This window comes from Caloenas nicobarica, chromosome 1 (assembly GCF_036013445.1).
Source record: "Caloenas nicobarica isolate bCalNic1 chromosome 1, bCalNic1.hap1, whole genome shotgun sequence".
Taxonomy (NCBI): domain Eukaryota; kingdom Metazoa; phylum Chordata; class Aves; order Columbiformes; family Columbidae; genus Caloenas; species Caloenas nicobarica.
In genome coordinates, this window is record NC_088245.1 from 89,444,081 (window position 1) to 89,461,416 (window position 17,336).

The 17,336-nt window shown below is 45.7% G+C and overlaps 1 protein-coding gene across 1 annotated transcript in view; it reads right to left on the bottom strand.

The window, feature by feature from the left end:
- Window positions 1-17,336, bottom strand: part of SIDT1 (SID1 transmembrane family member 1) — a 46,791-nt gene that overhangs the window by 16,208 nt on the left and 13,247 nt on the right. Inside the window, exons 2-10 of the mRNA XM_065635613.1 lie at window positions 12,228-12,349; window positions 10,936-11,106; window positions 10,699-10,744; window positions 7,740-7,841; window positions 6,599-6,682; window positions 5,869-5,962; window positions 5,163-5,234; window positions 4,701-4,794; window positions 4,030-4,073 (exon numbers count right to left, since the gene is read on the bottom strand). Of these exons, the coding sequence (XP_065491685.1) occupies window positions 4,030-4,073; window positions 4,701-4,794; window positions 5,163-5,234; window positions 5,869-5,962; window positions 6,599-6,682; window positions 7,740-7,841; window positions 10,699-10,744; window positions 10,936-11,106; window positions 12,228-12,349 (829 nt within the window). The remainder of the gene's footprint in view (window positions 1-4,029; window positions 4,074-4,700; window positions 4,795-5,162; window positions 5,235-5,868; window positions 5,963-6,598; window positions 6,683-7,739; window positions 7,842-10,698; window positions 10,745-10,935; window positions 11,107-12,227; window positions 12,350-17,336) is intronic.

Consider the following 17,336-nt stretch of genomic DNA (forward strand, 5'->3'; position numbering starts at 1 on the left):
CACATTATGTGGCTGCAATATTTGGCAAATTCTAGAGCAAGTCTCACGATATTCAGAGCACCCTTATGAACTTCTAATTCTTCTCTTTCTCCTCCTCACACATTGACATATTCAAATATTGCTGCCCCCAGTTGTTCCTGGAAGAGTCGTAGACAGCCCTCGGCAAGACAGCTGCTACGTAGTTTTAATCAAGCAAGGAGAAAGCAAAAGTGCTCTGTGCAAAAAAGCAGTCATGATCTCATGCTGATGACAAGAGGGGCAAACCTTTGGGGGCTGTGAAGTCCCTGCCTCCTGCTCACACACCTGAAGCAAGGAGGGCTGCATCTCCCAGTCAGGTTGCACCGAGACTTTCACCATTTGGCTTCACAGTCTGTCTTTTTGCCTGATACCTGTTTGATCCCCCTGTGTTTGGGCTCAGCTGCTGAACTGGTATCAAATAAATCAGTAAACACAGTCAGCTGAACCCCCTCACCATGGGGTCAAACACCCATTTCCCCAAAAGGGAGCGAAAAAGAGCAGGAGGCGCAGAACCACATTTTCCAGTGGTGAAAAACAGTAAGACAGGCCCAGCTGCTTGTAAGGTTTCACCCTCCTAACAATATCATGTGGACAGTCAGCAGCAAAGGACATAGGACATGGGATAGTATTTAAAGCTGAGCAACCTTACTGCAGACTGGCCGTGGTCAGTCTTCCCAAACTGCACCTCTGGCTTCCCAGCACCTGATCTGTCCCAGACTGACAGGTACAGGCAGACTCCTTTTAACAGCTAGCAATTTGGGGCACTTTTGTAACACTTTGTGTGGGTTTTTATACCATTTCCATTAGCCACGTATGTAAAGAGTTCCAAAACTGTTCCCTGCCTGAGCCCAACTCCTAGGCAGGGCAGCACCCATCCACCAATGACATTTGATGTTTCAAGTCCAAACTCCTGCTTTCCTTTGACACACCCACTATGCTTGGTGGGCTGTGGGCTAAGAATTGGTCTCCATTTCAGCTTCTGTACCCTCCTGCTCCATCCCTCTGACAGGACAACGAACAGCTCAGAGGAACGTCTGAAGAGGACAACATGGCATGGACTGAGCACCAGAGGGAAGGCTCTGGCACACCACAACCCCCACGTGACACTCCTTTAGCCCTGAGCTAGGATTAGCAGGATGTTTTTGCAGGCTGCTACAGGAGCAAGATCCACCTTTACTCTTCACCTGCTGTGCAACACTCCCTTCTCTCATGGCAGTTTTTCCTGTTGCTTTAAAGTCATTTGGAAGTCCAGATCACTGGGAAGAGGGAAAGAAAATAATTTCCCCATGTTCACGACACCAAGGCACATGCACGCTTCCTTCTCCCATTAATCCTGTCCCACACCGACATTCCCTCCTTATTTTTTTACCAGGCTTTATGCTCTCAAGTGACTTGTCAACCTTCTCTCCCAAGTAACCATGGAAAGATTTAAATCTGGACAAAGCAGGGAGGCTAAGGAGAAGAGACACTCTGCCCTGTCTCTAACACCTGCTTCAGATCCAGCTCACCTACTAATTTCAGTCCCACTTCCCCATGTGTGAGTCAGCAAAGTAAATGTACCGCACTAGGTGTGGTTCCTCCAGCTACTGCCTCTACCAGACGGTGATGATGTGGAATGGAAGGTGTCCCACAGGATTAAAAAAAAGTTAACCACAGAAGATGGGCACAAGATGGGTGACAAGAGCAAAGGGGCACATGGAGTTGCAGGATATTCAAAGACAACAGGCAGAGACAGATTGCTCAGCACCTCCATCCACATTTTCTTGGTGGGGAATGGGAAGGGGAGGCCCAGGGGTACTTTGGAGGAAGAGAAATTCCAGTGGGTGGGAAGAAGAAAAAAAAAAAAAAGTCAAGAGAAAGCTAGTGTGCCCGGGGTGATCAGGAGAACAGAAGGAACACATCTCCTATGGAGAAAGGCCGAGAGAGTTGAGGTGGTTCAGCCTGGAGAAGGCTACAAGGAAACCTTATTGCAGCCTTTCAGTACTTAAAGGGAGCTTATAAAAAAGATGGGGACAGACTTTTTAGTAGGGCCTGTAACAATAGGACAAGGGGTTTTAAACTAAAGGAAGGGAGATTCCCATGAGATATAAGGGAGAAATTTTTTACAATGAGGGTGGTGAAACACTGGCACAGGTTGCCCAGAGAGGCAGTAGATGACCCATCCCTGGAGACATTCAAGGCCAGGCTGGACGGGGCTCTGAGCAACTGATCTAGTTGAAAATGTCCCTGCTCATTGCAGGGGGGTTGGACTAGATGACCTTTGAACGTCCCTTCCAAGCCAAACTATTCTGTGACAAGGAAGATACTAGTTACCATTTTATAGGCATCAGTCAGACACACACCCTGAAGAGACGCAATAGAAAAAGAAACAGCACGAGGATAGGACATGGTTTCTTCCCAGAGGAAAGGACTCTATGAATGTGGTATAAAGTAAAAGGGAGAAGACAGGTCACAGATGCAGCAGGTGACTCTGGAAGGAAACCTGCAAACTCTGTCCTTTCACAGGGATACTGTTAAACAATCCTCCATTCCCAGGAAAACAGTTGTCTGCCCTCTAGATCAATGCTAAGCCCAGCATCTGTGCACTGCAGCTCCTTTGGGAACTTCCCAAGCAGCAGAATTTAACTTCCACCTCTTACCAGGGCAGCTTAGAAAGCAGCTTCTAAACTGCCTTCAGTACTTGAACCCTCAGCTGCAGAACCAGCAGCACTCCCTGGGGCTGCTGGTCTCACCCAGCTGAGACTGTGCCTTAAACAGTGACCCCTTGTCTCGTCACCCTGAAGCTCTTCCAGGGCCTCGGTCGGGTCCCTTCAGCTTCCCCGAACTCCACACAGGCCCTTCCCATTTCTCCAGTGCTCTAAGACATGCTGTTGTCTCACAGCAGGATACATCCCAAATGACTTAAAATTAGAATATTTTAAGCACATTTTTACAGTCCCCTGCTCATTTGGTTGTGAAGAAAACCTTTTACACACATTCCACACACAGGGATGCCTATGTGGATCTCAGTGGCTAAAGAAGCCACTCCTGAGAAGCCAAATGCCCCCAGGCCCTTGGTAGAAATATTAACTCAAGTAATGCCAGGTCAGAGTGAAGTTCCACTGCTGATCCTTTAAGCACAGCTCAGTCATACTAGTATGCTTATCTGGTGGTACATAGCAGACTGGAGAGACTGAATAAACTGGGGATTAAAAAAGGGAACACACCAAGAACCTTCCAATGCTACCAAAACATAATATCCTCCATCTCCCCAAGAGAGAGGTACAAATGGTGATGCCTTTATCCTCAGACCAATGCTTTGAACTACTTTGCAGACACTAATACTTAAACAAAATGAGATGGCCAGCTTCTCACACTTCTCCAGAAAGCAGAAAGTCCCAGTAGCCCCCCATCCACATGACAAAAAATTTCCATCTTTCACTGGTAGCCTCTTAGATGCGGCTATGTTTTTTTTTAATGCAGAAATCTGCAGTATGTTGAAATACAGGTGCAGCATGAAGTAAACTTAATCCAATACCAAAGTAAATAACAGAAACACCACTGCCTAACTGTATTAGTCATTCATTCACTCAGTTATTTGCAACTCCTAACTAAAAACAAATTAAAATTTAAATTAAAAAATTAGAGACACTATGCTTAAACCAGGCACAGGAAATCATAAAGCATAAGAGCTGACAAACTCAAGGTGCCTTGTTTCAAAATTAATAGACCTGGCAGTAGTAACATTAGCCTGTAACCAGGTCTAGCCAAGGCTTGCCCTTCTTCCACCCCTCTAAAAGCCAACGCCTCAGGGCAGAGGTCAGGACCAGGTTCAGTGGAGCCTGCTTCAAATGCCCTCTCTTGTGAGGACACAGAGGAAGCTTTAACATCTTTCAGCAGCAGAGACTATGTGGTACATGTACAGGGAAGAAGGTTTGAAAGGACAGAAGGTACTTGACTAACAGTCTCTTGCCTGGTCTGGGACCTGTGCTGTCCACTTAAAGCTGTCCCACAACAGAAGAGAAACCTTACCATCCTCAGGGCTCAATCTCCCAGCCGAAGCCTTTCTCTGAACCCTGAAAAAGAACAGGCAGCTCTCATGAGATAGCAAACAAACCCCACCACCTGCCAGCCATGGTAGCATTATCCAAGGACACCAACAGAGAAACACTGTGCAAGCTCTAAAAAAAAATAAGTAAACAAAATACTGTTTGGACTAGGCATGGCTCAGCCATGACTGCTTGATGTCCACCTCTCAGATTTCCAAAGTAACAGAGGGCTTTTTTGCCCCCTCAATTATCTACCAGACGCAGGACAACCAGTTACATGACCGTCCCATCGTGCACTCCATGTTGGGAGAGACTCTCAGAACACCTTCCCAAACCAAACTCCCCTGCTCAGAGGACTAAGCACGTAAGAATCTACGGAAAGCACAGAAGGAGCTAGAGGCACACATCAGCATGATGCTTAAGAAGCCAATACCACCTCTTTCAATGCAGGTGCCAAGCAATACATGTGCTCACAACGAATTAAAAATAACAGCAAGAAAGAGCACGCACACACACACACTTTTGGTCAGTAGGAGCCCACTGAGTAGCCATGAGCTTGTTTCGCTGCTCTGTTCAGATGCTTGCTGCCCCACTTGCCCTGAATTCACTGCAGGAAGAGAAACAGAAAGGCTGTTCTTGTAAAACTCAACTCACCTGATGTAGTGCACAAAAGCAACCACCACTGATCCCAAGTAAAAGGAGAGGAAACTCAGGAAGCTGAAGAACATGGCCTGGACATAAACAGACTCTGAGGGAAGAGAAAGCACCAGTCAGCTCACAGAGCAGAGACAGCCCTTCCTGGAGTCAGCGTTCCTGTCTTGCTCTTCCCAATACCACCCGGTGCCAATGCCAAGCCCCAAACAGTCCTTTAAGACAAATCACCAGAATCTGTTGCAAGGTCTCCCACCATTTCTTCACTCCTAGTGCCAGCTGGTGTGCCCATGAGACCACCCTGTGCCACACAACACCTAGAAGGGACCAGGGCTGCAATGGTTTTGACTCCTCTGCTGGTGCTTTCTGCCCCATCCCATCAGAGGGCTGCTGTCTCAGTCAGACCCTCCTACAGAGGACCACCAAGTCCCCCCATAAAGCTGCACAGAGCACAAAGACACTGACTTTTAATAGAGGGCACAATCGTCACTTGAAGGTTCTTTGTCCGCTGCAAGTTCCAGGTACGGTTGACATTCCCTGTGAAATGCAAAGTGTACACCAAATGTAAAAACAACCAAACATTAACAATCTCTGGCCCTTATCTCAGTTCTTGGCACCTGCAAAAACACCAGGGCCTGGCTTTTCACTAAAACCTGTGTGTGGTTTTGTTCTAAACCTTTCCCAGACTTCTAAATGTACAGCGTTTTCCACATGCTTCCCTCAACTCCCCTCTACCCACAGCCTGTTTTTCAGACTAGAAATCCCTGTTTGAGTCTTCCATATATTGCTCAAGTCTGGATGCCTGAATCCCACAGGTATCTCGTCTCCTATTCCTCTAGTCCCCAAAGGGCAGTTTTTGTCACCACAAATCCTGGGACACCATTTTTGCCTTTGCCCAAACCTCTGCTGGCAAAACACTTCTATGCAGGATGCCATGCTAGCAACTTGTTATTTTTCAGCAGGGCTTAGCATACCCTGCCAGTATGGCTCTGCTGACAGCTTTAGGATAAGAGAAAAAACACCTGGAAGGACTTCGGTCTTCCTCACAGCTACCTGGATAAGACTCAACTATATGACCATCCTTGTGTCAGCCCACAGGAAGGTCCCCAAGGACTCCTGCTGCTCCACCACCTGGATGAAGCAACTAAATCTGCCTCCCAGCACAACTTACCATGAATGGAGGAAGGCACAGAACCCCCACAGGCATAATCCTCTGGCTTGATGACAAACACAATGAAGAACTGCTCACCTGGGAAGTCCTTTCTCTGCATGGGAGGACAGAAGACAACAGAATCTATGAGAAGTGAAACAGCCTCTCCCTCCAGTACAAAGCAGAGGTGGTGATCTCCTCAGGGCCAGAGATCAGGTTTTAGTTGCTACACAGGCACCAGACTTACAGAGATCTGCCTGTTCTCGACAAAGCTTGGCTTCTGTCTTGCTCATAATAAGCTGATTGAGTTCACCAGTATGCAGTACAGCAGTGCCCCAGTACAAGCAAACCAATGCTAATGTGTTTATTTATTTTGATTCGTGCAAACCATCTACCTAAGCTTTGCTCACTGTAAGGCCCCACTACCACCACTCGGTGGAAGAGCCAAGGCTTGAACAGACGACACCTGGCTGCAGCCACTCTGATCTAGAGCCTCAGCACCTAAGACCTAACACACCTACCTAAGCAAATGTAAGCAAGGTTTTGTAGTAAAAGGTTATATCTCTTCTATCAGCTGATCTAATAAAAAGAAAGGATTGCAGCCACACCAGAATTAACAAAATAAAACTAGGGATGCATAAGACAAGCCAGTGATGGGTGGGGGCAGGAACGAACAAATACCAAAAAACCTCCAATCTACACACCACTGGGGAAAAAGAAAGAAAAAAAAAAAAAAAAATCAGTGTCTCACCTGCACTGTTATAGCTGCCTGCTTGGTCATAGACTGGTAAACACCATTGAACTCCACATTATGGTCCAAGTCATAAACTGGGCACTGAAACAGACACAACTAGGGATTAAACCAGGTACAAAATCCAAACTGATTTTGTAGGGAGTCAGCAGGAGAACAGACAGTGCAGAGCAGCAGAAAAAGGCCCCGCTTGGGTTGACAAAGGGAACAAAACAATCAGGATCCATTCAGAAGTCCGAAAAGCCTCTCTGAAGACACCAGTTGCAGCTGCACTCACGATGTTGACATTCTCACAAGAAGCCTGCAATTTAATCCCAGAAGAGGATTCAGCCACCTTACTCTTTTCTACTACTCTTAGTACCTGGCTGGTTGAAAATGCCCTGTCAGTCTCCCCTCCTGCCCTTCTATCATTTAAACATGAGGATGTGGGTAGGAGTTAATGTTACCCATTTACCTCCTCACCCTAGGTATTAAAGCTGTCTGCCAGGACTTCAGAGGCAGCAGCCAAGGCATCTTGCACCTCTGTCAACATCTTGCTGCCCCTACACTGCAGGTCCTTGCATCATTCACGGACACAGGAAATGAGGATAAATACCAGGCTATTTCCCAGCTGCAAGCAACAGCAAACCTCCATGGCAGGGAACAGGTGTTCTCCCCTTCCCAGGAAAGGGGATGAGTAATTGCATGGAGAGCAAATCAAACTGGAAAGGAGGAGAGACATCATGCCTGGAAATCAAAAGTTCCCCATGCTGCCTTGAGCAAGGGAAAAGACAAGGGGACAGCACTGTCCCCTCCCTGAGCCACCAGTATCCCACCCAATACCACTCTGCAGAGAGACAGACCCATGTCACAAGGCAGCAGCAGGGTATTAAACCTCACAAACGCCCTACGGACAGGCTGGAGAGGAACAGCTTGTTCACCTATTGGCAACAAAAATCTTTGCGTGAGTTGCTTGAACTCCGCAGCTTCCTTGCCTCCTTCCCACAAGATTTTCATTTCTCTTTCAGGGGCTCTCGTCACCACCACTACACTAGGCTGAAGCCCTTCCTAGGGCTTTTCTCTCTGCTGGGGCAGAGAGCCGTTCACAGGAACACACAGAGCTCCAGCAGGCAGCTCCTTACCCTTCTCTGCTCAGACTTACCACAATATCCTGGACGGAGACAACCGAGCATGGGTAGACTGCATCAGACACCACTTTAATAACGACTGAATCAACATCCTGAGGAAACTTGTACAGAAAATACTGAGGAGAAAGCAGAGTACTGAGAGTTACAGTCCAGAAATCACCCCTGCCAGTAACTTCTGAACCCCACTAAGATACCTGCACAGACCAAGCTGGGCTTTGGGGTTGGATATGGAAGGCTTTCACAAAAATTCAGACTTCAAATATTAGGACCTTATACTACAGAAGAGCAGATTAAATACATACAGACAACTCTCCTCCTTGCACAGCACACAGACATCTTCAACATGCAAGATATGGTATAGCCTCTGCTCTTCAAGCTTTTTTCCACGTGATCAAGCTAAAGTGACTTCATTGTATACCCTACTCCGTTTTATGCTGCTATGAGTAATTTTCCAGGTATTTCCACACTGCTGGCTGTACTTCATATATGGAACATATCACGGAGTTTATCTCAGACGAGTTGCCTCAAAGACAGAAAGTATTGTGGAAAGTATTAAGTCAAACAGTTGAAACTGTGGAGCATTTTGGAAATAAATGCCTGATATTAGATGCAGGATTCAGGTTTTTTGGTTTTCTTTGGTTTTGAGGGCAAGGGGTAAAGGGAGTTTTCACTTCTCACTTCAGCTTTGAAAATATTTCAGCTATAGCTCTGAAAAAATTTGGAAAAGACTAACATCTGTCAGTATTCCTACCTTTACTCTGGGTGCAAGGAATGGTGTTTCTTTTGTTTCCGTTCTCTGAGCAGGCCCACAGGACAGTCTGTGGGGTCAGGAGATGCCCTTCCCTGTGTCAGCAAGGGTCTTTTCAGATTTGGGCAAAAAGATGTCCCAGACAACATCAATTGCACATTTTTCCAGTAAAAGTTCGATGTACTACACCAGCCAGCTGCTGCAGAAGTAGGGTTTCTGTGCCTGCCCCAGCAGGCAGGCTTGTTGCAAGGGCTCCCATCGTCCCACTTGGAGACCAGACCCTGAGAGCTCAAATTCACAGTCAGAGCTACATGGGGGTTGATGGGCACCTCATCCCACCTCTGAGGGGACGCAAGGCTGAGGACTGACACCAGCTACCTTCCTCCCTTCTTTATAGTCACCTGCAGCGGGGGCAGGCATAGCCCATGAGGAGGGAAACTACTGGAGCTCCTGCTCCAAAATCCTTAACCTGAGACATTCCCAACTGGTGAGCTCCCTTTATGTCACACAAACCTTAGGGCAGAGCAAGGGCCAGCCCTTTCAAATTTGCTTTCCCCCATCTCCTTCCCAGGAAGGAGGGCCCCCAACTGAAAAGGCAGAGATAAAGTAAGAAATCACCCAGGCTTTTTCCAAGTTTGCCCATTTCTACTAAAGCACTTATTCCCACCATCCCCCTCCAAGCAGGGTCCCTTCACTGCTGAGGGAGTGCTGGCTCCAACCACAAGTCCTTACAAACTGAAAACTCACCAAGCCAGTTTCTTCAGCAGAGCACATTTTATCTCTTTGCCAAGTAAGGACGCTGGTGGTCTGAGCTCCTTTTTCCCCAGGTGCACTACCCTTGGAAAGCTTTAGGTCCTTCAGGAAGTCACTCATGAGGACCCTTCTATAATTTTCTTTTTAAGCCACATTTATTTCAGATAAGAGGCATCAAGACCTGCAGTGCTCCCCTGCACAGACTGTGAGTGGTATAAATAGACCCAGACAATACTCCTGATCTATGAGAGCATATCTAATTTCTCCTTCTGCCCTCAGGCATGAGCTGGGTTCTGGACGACAACTCCTACGGTTGTTATGCTTGTCTTTTTCCAGTCTGAAGGCTATTACAACACTCATCTACATTTTGAATTGCCTTTTTTTTCCTCCTCTTCCCCTTACAAACTTCTTAATACTTAGATTTACAAAAACCTCACCATTGGACCAATTAAGAAGCACGCATCTTCTGGACTGTACATCTGGCCTATAATTAAAAGTCAATCTCGTATTAATTGTGATAAAAGTCACAAAGTTAATTCCAGGCCAGATCCTAAACACTCTACATTCAAATTACAAGATCCTAAGTAATGAGGTTGTATAAAGAGCCACTACCATTCCCTATGCTTCCGTAATAGAAAATACTGCATGTGTGCACAAACCAGCTTAAGACATTTGACAGCAAAAGAAGACTAGCTGGAATACCTGGTAATAGGAAACCTAAAATTAAGTGGTGTCACCAACAGTGACAGCAACAACAAAACTGGAGTACCAGACAGCCTGGGTAAATTACATACTCATCCAGGTCTACGAGCTTTTTGTATCACTATAGTTACTGCCAACAGCATTTTCAGTCAAGAGAGGACTTCTTGCATCTGCTGGGCTCTAAACAAGGCTGCTCAGCTGGATGTGCTGTACATGTGTGCTGTCTTCTGAATAACCAAACTTCTGAGGCATTTCATTTATCACTTCAGAACTTGGCTTGCTACCTGAGCAAGAATAGCAGTCTGAGTTCTGTTGTACCTTTACAGCTTACCTATTTACGTATTTATTTTTCTCCAGTAAAGACTGAATCTCGGCTAGTCACACTAGGGCAATTGAACCAGTGTTTGCGGGAACAAGACACTGGTGCACACTGTCTTACATCCCATGAAGTGTAGCAACCCAATGACCTCTGGACTTCTGTACATTTCTAGAATTTGCTGAACTGCAGATGACATTCATTTGCTCTGGGTCATGGCTTTTGGTTCACTTATTTGCTTTGCAAGAGGACCCAACTGTGCCCCTAGAGGGGCTGAGGCCCTGCCACCTCCTCACTGTATCTACAGAAAATTCAACACTAAGGAAGCTTCCCTGCATCCTAAGAGGGAAATGACCTAGTCACTTAAGGCTTTTGCCATCTCTAACAAAGGATCACATCAACCATTTGGATATGGTAAGACATACAAGCAATACCACACAGGACTGCTCCTTACCTGGGGCTGGGAAGGACTGGCAGTAAAGTTAAAGGCTTTGTTGGTCCTAGAAAAGAAATGCCAGCATGTTGAAGTCTGAAACTTTCAGAGTTGGAATACACACAGAATACCTTCAGATTAAGCAAAATATTTTTTTTTCTGGGAAGGAAAAAGAAGGGAAGAGTAGGCAGAAAAAACAACTCCCCTTATTACAGACACATGAAGAAATAAAATTTGTATTCTCACATCCCAGCTTACTCAAGTTGGAAGTTCTCGAGCCTGGTGACTAGCAGCTCATATGCAATATTAAATGGTGCCATGGAAGAGACCTCCACAAATATAGTCTGGTCAGAAGGTCTTATCTCAGGTGTTGGCTCAGAGGGACAGAGGGTCCGACTCACTTCTTGGTAATTGTAGGTTCTCTGATACCTACAACAGCCGGGGGAAGAGCAGAGGCAAAATTAGATGGAAGAGAAAGAGAGAGAGAGAGACAGCCATTAAAAAGTTGTTCTGCATGTCTAAGAATGACACTATTTTTCCCCCGGTCGCATAACCAAAATACTAATCTGAAAAGCCAGGACAATTCAGTCTTTCATCCAGAGCTCAAACTCCACCTCAGTTGCCTCCTGTGGTCTGCACAAGGGACTGGGATCCCCAGCATTTCACTTCCCTGGAGGCTGCCTGTGCCATCTGCAGATCTAGCACATCCGCCTTTCACTGGAGGCAGAGAGAGCAATGATGGCCCAGAACAGCTGCTGCTGTAACCATCCCCTGCATCAGGCAGGACACTGCAGAGTATTTGCTGCCTGTTGTCAGGATTTCAGTCACAGGGTGAAGCTTCACATCTCAGATGGTCTAAAGCAGGGGTTTCAAACTCATTTTCACCGGGGGCCACATCAGTCTCGCGGTTGCCTTCAAAGGGCTGAACGTAATTTTAGGACTGTATAAATGTAACTACTCCTATCCCTTGTCTGAAGTGTCAGTAAAGTCTCAGCACTTGCAGCCTAACTAGCTCTGACATTGCTAAAGCTACACAGCAGCATACCTATCACAAAGAAAACACCCCCAAAACAACCACCCACCCTCCAGAATAGACTCAACATAGGTGCACCTGGAGTGAGAAACAAGAGAACCCTTATTCCTCAAATGCACTGTAACGCAGCAGTTAGGGTGCTCTTTCAAGAGCTTGTTCAAACCCTGCTCCAAACTAGAGCCCAATAACTACTTGCAAGCACTGTAAGCAACTTGTGGAAATGACAACGGTGCCATTCAGTAGATTAACTGACTAGTGACAGGCAGAGATCCCCAGCAGAGAAGCCTCCTGGTACTCCACGAACGTATTTGAGAAACTAAGAGACAAGAGCAGGTTGCCAAGTGAGAGGTTACCTGCCAAATCCTGGTCTTCCTGTGTTCAGCTAACAATGAGCAAGTGTGCTTTGTAACCAAGCCCTGGGGTGTACACAAGTATCAAGATCTAGCACTTGAGAAAGGCTGATGCCAGATACAACTGGCGGACCAATGTGTTACAAGGAAGAGACTCCAGTACTTACAGGCCTCGAAAAATTAGTGGGACCTGCCATGACAGCACTCCCTTCTGTTGGCGAACTACAAACAGGACAGGATATTGGAGGTTCTCAGAGCTGCTGTTCACGTTCACCCGCACTGCATCTACCTGCGGGAAGAGAAAGGAAAAGTACAGATAGGTATCAGCCAAAGGCAAAGAACAAGACAGCTCCAAATCTAGGTGGGAGAAGCCTGTCCAACTTCTTCAGTCTGACCAATATGGCAATATCCACAAGGACATCAGCAGTGTTTGTGACTAGACTGGTTTTTCAGATCCAGAAGTCATTTACAGAAGGTGCCTCCTTGCTGCTGCTCTCATCTAGAATCACAACCCTGTCCCCAGGTCAGAGGTGACTGTCAGACAAAACACAGTGGACAAATGCAGCAGATGTAAGAGGAAGAAAATTCAGTAGCTTCCACTTATCCAGTTGGGAGCAACCTGAATAACTTCTGTTATAAAATTAAGCAAATGCATACACAAAACATAGACCCAAGGCTACAACTATGAATTTTCTTGCTTGGACCCTTATGTACCCAACTCAACCAAAATTACTGAGAAAGTCACAAAGATGACTGAAGATTACATTAATAGTTAGGGATGAAAAAGCAGGTTAGCAGCTAGCACCCGACTCTGCTGTAAATGATACCAAGATGATCATAACCTGTACACACTCCACCTAATAAAAGAGGAATACACTGCTGACTGCCCTCCACCAAGGAAGGTTGCTTTGATTTGTGAGCAAGGGTTTTAATGCAGCCCACTGCACCAGCAAGTGAAATTTCTCCTTACATTACCTGGCCACCACACAATTGCAGAGGTAGGACAGCTGCAAAATACAAGGCCCTCAGTTTACTTTTTGCTTTGAGAAGCAAAAGCAAGTAGTTTGTCTGCATCAAAAGGAAATGGCACATTTCCATTTGAAAATAACATCTCTTCAGCTCCCGCTCCAGAGCTGCAGACATTGCTCAAGAACACAGGGTACAAGAATGCATAACTCACCAGAAGAGTCAGTACATCTTGATTAGAGGCCTTTAATTGAAACCATATTAGGTAGATAAGATATACCCATTTTAAACCCGCAACATCTTGAAAGATTAGAATGAACTCTCACCAGTGAAAGGCTTTTCATTGATATCTGAACTTTGATTTACCCTCCAAGAAGAGTAAACATAGAAAGTGGCGGGCGGGGAGGGCGCTACCTTCTGAAAAAAACATACAGACTTAGCAAGGTAGCAGAAGGGCAGCTACCTGAGATGGCAGCTTATGCTTACACTGAGGACAGCAAGTTCAGAAAAGGTCTTGCACCTGCAATCACAAGTCAAAAAGAAAAATTCCAAGTTATTCCTGTTTAGCAATTCTAGACTCCCATTGGAGTTTAGTTTACTAGAACAAAACACCTTATTAAAAGCTATAATCATTATCAACTTCCCTGCCATCATCACCGTAATACAGACGCTACAGTCACCAATTCCTAAAAAATAATGTCTTCAACAAAAAAAATCACAAATCATTAAAACTCCTTTGAGATAGAAGGGCAAACAATGGAATCTTTTTCCATTGCCTTCTGGTCTCTAAACTTTTGCAATACTCTTTTGGCGTGCCTTCCAGCTTTTCATTCTGACCACAAAAACTACATATGCAATTTTGTTTCCAAGTAAATTTCACAGCAGAGAGCTAAAACCAAGTTACGAAAAACACCATCACAAAGCAAAACTGACAGGCAACACCTGAAGGGCATCACAGTAGTCTGCCACCACCACCAGCCAGCACTGAAAGGTCACTCTGCCGCTTCCTCAGTCTCTGCAGCTGCCCTGCTGGGCTGGGGACCTCAAGCCAGCACACATTGGTATAACTGGGAAACGCAGGGACTGGGCTGAATAAGCTGCTGCTTGTTTGTAGGTGTTTGCTGAAGTCACTGTGACAAGGTACAGGGACCCAAACAAAGCGGTGTTGGAACTGAACAAGAAAACAAATCTAAGGAGCATGAAGACATGATGGTCAAGCCAGAGTCCTGCAAGCACATAGAGCCATTCTCCATCCACGGGAAACCAACTGTCACTGCAGGAAGGACAATTCCAGCTACCTGTCCAGCAGCTTTTTGTCTCTGGAACAGTTAAAGCAAGCCCACCTCCACAGACGAGGTGATTTACACTGCCTCTGGTTGGATACCAGCCTGTGAACCCTCCAAGGCTGGGTGCGTCAGCACAGTCCAGTGAGGAGCTCACATCAGACCCAGAGCAAACAGTACTACTGGGTTATGCACCCTCAACTACGCATAAATGCAGGCTGGACATTGGGAAATTCTCTTCTGCGCTGAATTCATGAATACAGAAACTACATGGGTTATGCATACGTTGCAGGTAGTCAGGTTTACTTTAAATTAGTAGAATCATTTGTATTCATTGGAAGACTCGAAGTTGCATCTCTACTTCTAAATTCTCAACTTAAGAAATGTAATGGATGTTTAAAGTATATGCTAATGCTGAGTGGTATTAAAAAGAAAACAAACAAACAAACAAGAAAAAAAGTACTATTTTTATAGTTTGCCCAGGCTTTGGACACAGAAGTGAAAGTTGTATACAAGTGAGAATGCTGTTTCTTCCCACCTCGGATCTTCCCTTTCAGCAAACTAAGTCTTTTCAATATTGATTCTAAGAGAAAAAACACAAACAGAAATTCACAGGCTGTTTAGAAAAGTCAGCCAGAAGAAAAAACCTGCTCTGAAGTATTCTACGAAACACATGAGAGAGCTCTATCTTTCTTTAATAAAAAAGTATAGCTTTTCATATCTATTAAGATACACTAGGGATAATTCTATGATTTAGTCTTAATGTCCCTTGGAAATCCAAGTTCTTCCCACTATTGCATTATGGTGTATATGCAGCAAATCATTTATCCCCAGCGGTACAGTGTACTATTTAGCTTTATTAGTTTCTCATCCTGTTTGGCTTATAAAGGTAAGAATACATGCTACCTGCATTCTACAGTGTATTATTTGAGGAGCCATGGCCATCTAATCAAATACTGTTTCATAAGCAGGCAAGCACAACACTACCAACACAAGGCTGAAGAACTATTTTTAATACTAGTATTTCATAGTCCAAGATCTTAACTAGATATTTTATGTGATCTCAAATGTCTACTGGGCAAATTTGTGGAATTCTAGACTTTAAGATGAAGAGAGGGGAATACCACACCAAGTCCACATCCCTAAACACTTGATGCAAGGAAGTGTTTTCTTAATATCCACCGGACAAAGCGGAGCTCTCCAAGTCCTGTCCAAAAGAAAAGGATTCTCTCCCCTAGTGAAGTTTGCAAGGTATTGAGGTCTGCATCCTTACCACTACAGGAGCTTTGCAAGACCTTTGCCTGCCTTGTGAAGCCCTGCGTCAGATATGGGGAACATGTGCTGCTTCACAAACAAGAGAAGCATCGCATGTGCAGATGAGAATGATCACCACCTATCCCTTTCCTACAGCTCATACCCAAACTGAAAGATGAGAAAACAGCCCTCACCTACTTCAGGAGTCGGGAGTACACTGCAGTTAAGGGCTAGAGCCTTGTGGAGATGTAGTCCCAAGCATACCTTTGGGTGAACGAGATCACCCAGCCAACAAGGCTGCTTATGGGGACAGCAGCTGGGAGCTTGTGGCTGGAATTAGGTTGGCTTACAGGTGTACCGATGCTGCAAATGCTGCAGCACTATTAACTTGATTTCCCTTCCCACTAAACCATACTGGAGAAGGGGACCAGGGCAACAGCTGAAGGAGTTATACCCAGACTCTGCCTCACGCACTATAAATCCCAGCAGAGAACAAAACTTTCTAACTGCTATGACTCCACCTTGGCCTTGACTCTTACATTGTGTTCTGCTGATGCAGCCCAGAACCTGGGAGCAGCAAGTATCTGCACAGCATAGCTGGCTGCTGGATGAGGCAGGCTCTTAAATCCCAGGAGGACATGCAAGTCTTGGAGTCTATTTCCCTTGGCAGCCTCTATTATGAATCCAATTTGAAATGGCAGTTCCTGCCCTTGCAGGAAACAGTAACTCACAGTGCCTAACAGGACATAAGCATCCCATCCTCACTCTTTGTATCCCTACCAGATTTTCTCTGGGCAAATTTGCTCAGGGCTCTGTCAGGTTCTGGATATTTCTACAGATGGAGAATCCACAACCTCTTGGGCAACCTGTTCCAGTCTTTGATTGTCCTCACAGTTAGAAAGAAAGAAAGAAAAAAAAAAAAAAGTGTTCAGCTGGAATATCCAGGGTTTCGGCCTCGGCCCACTGCCTCTTGTACTGTCACTCTTGCCCAGGCACCCACTGAGAAGAACTCAGCTCTTCCTTCTTCATGCCCTCCCATCAGGTATTTATACACATTGATGAGATTCCCCTGAGCATTCTCTGCTTCAGGCTGAACAGTCCCAGCCCTCTCAACCTCTCCTTATAGGAGAGATGCTCCACTTCATCATCTTTGTGGGCCCTGTACTGGACTTACTCCAATAAGTCTGTACTTTTCTTGTACTGGGGAGACCAGAACTGGACACGGTAGTCCAGGTGTGAAAGCTTTGCAGCTTTCTAACTGCCCAACGCAAATTTGTAGAGCATTAATCCCCCATCTTTTACAAGACAAAGCCACCTCTGTAAGAACTTCCTGGACAAGCCCAACAGTTAAACTTCTCATATAATGACTCATTCGCACTCCATTCACACACATTTTCACCCTGACACCCTCCTGCTGGCCTTAATGTCCATTGCAGAATCTAGCCAAAAGATTTAGCATTTTTGTTTCCTATGAAGGGAAAACTAATTAAGACCATGGCTGGAGGTGCAATAATGCAGCTGAAAAATTAAGCAGGCTGGACCCTCCCCAGCACAGGCCTCCCACTGCTGCTACACATCCCAGTTTGAGCTCTCCTGCTGCTCCTCTCCCAGGGTGACTGGAATGCTCCTGAGCAGGAGCTATTGCCCTTATGTGCACAGGGTTACAAACTGCCTCCTCTTTGCTGTCAACACTGATACTTGCTTCTCTCCCTAACCTACAGGTGAATGCACTGAGCATATCTTTTTTAAGATCTCAAGGCTCTTCCAGATTAG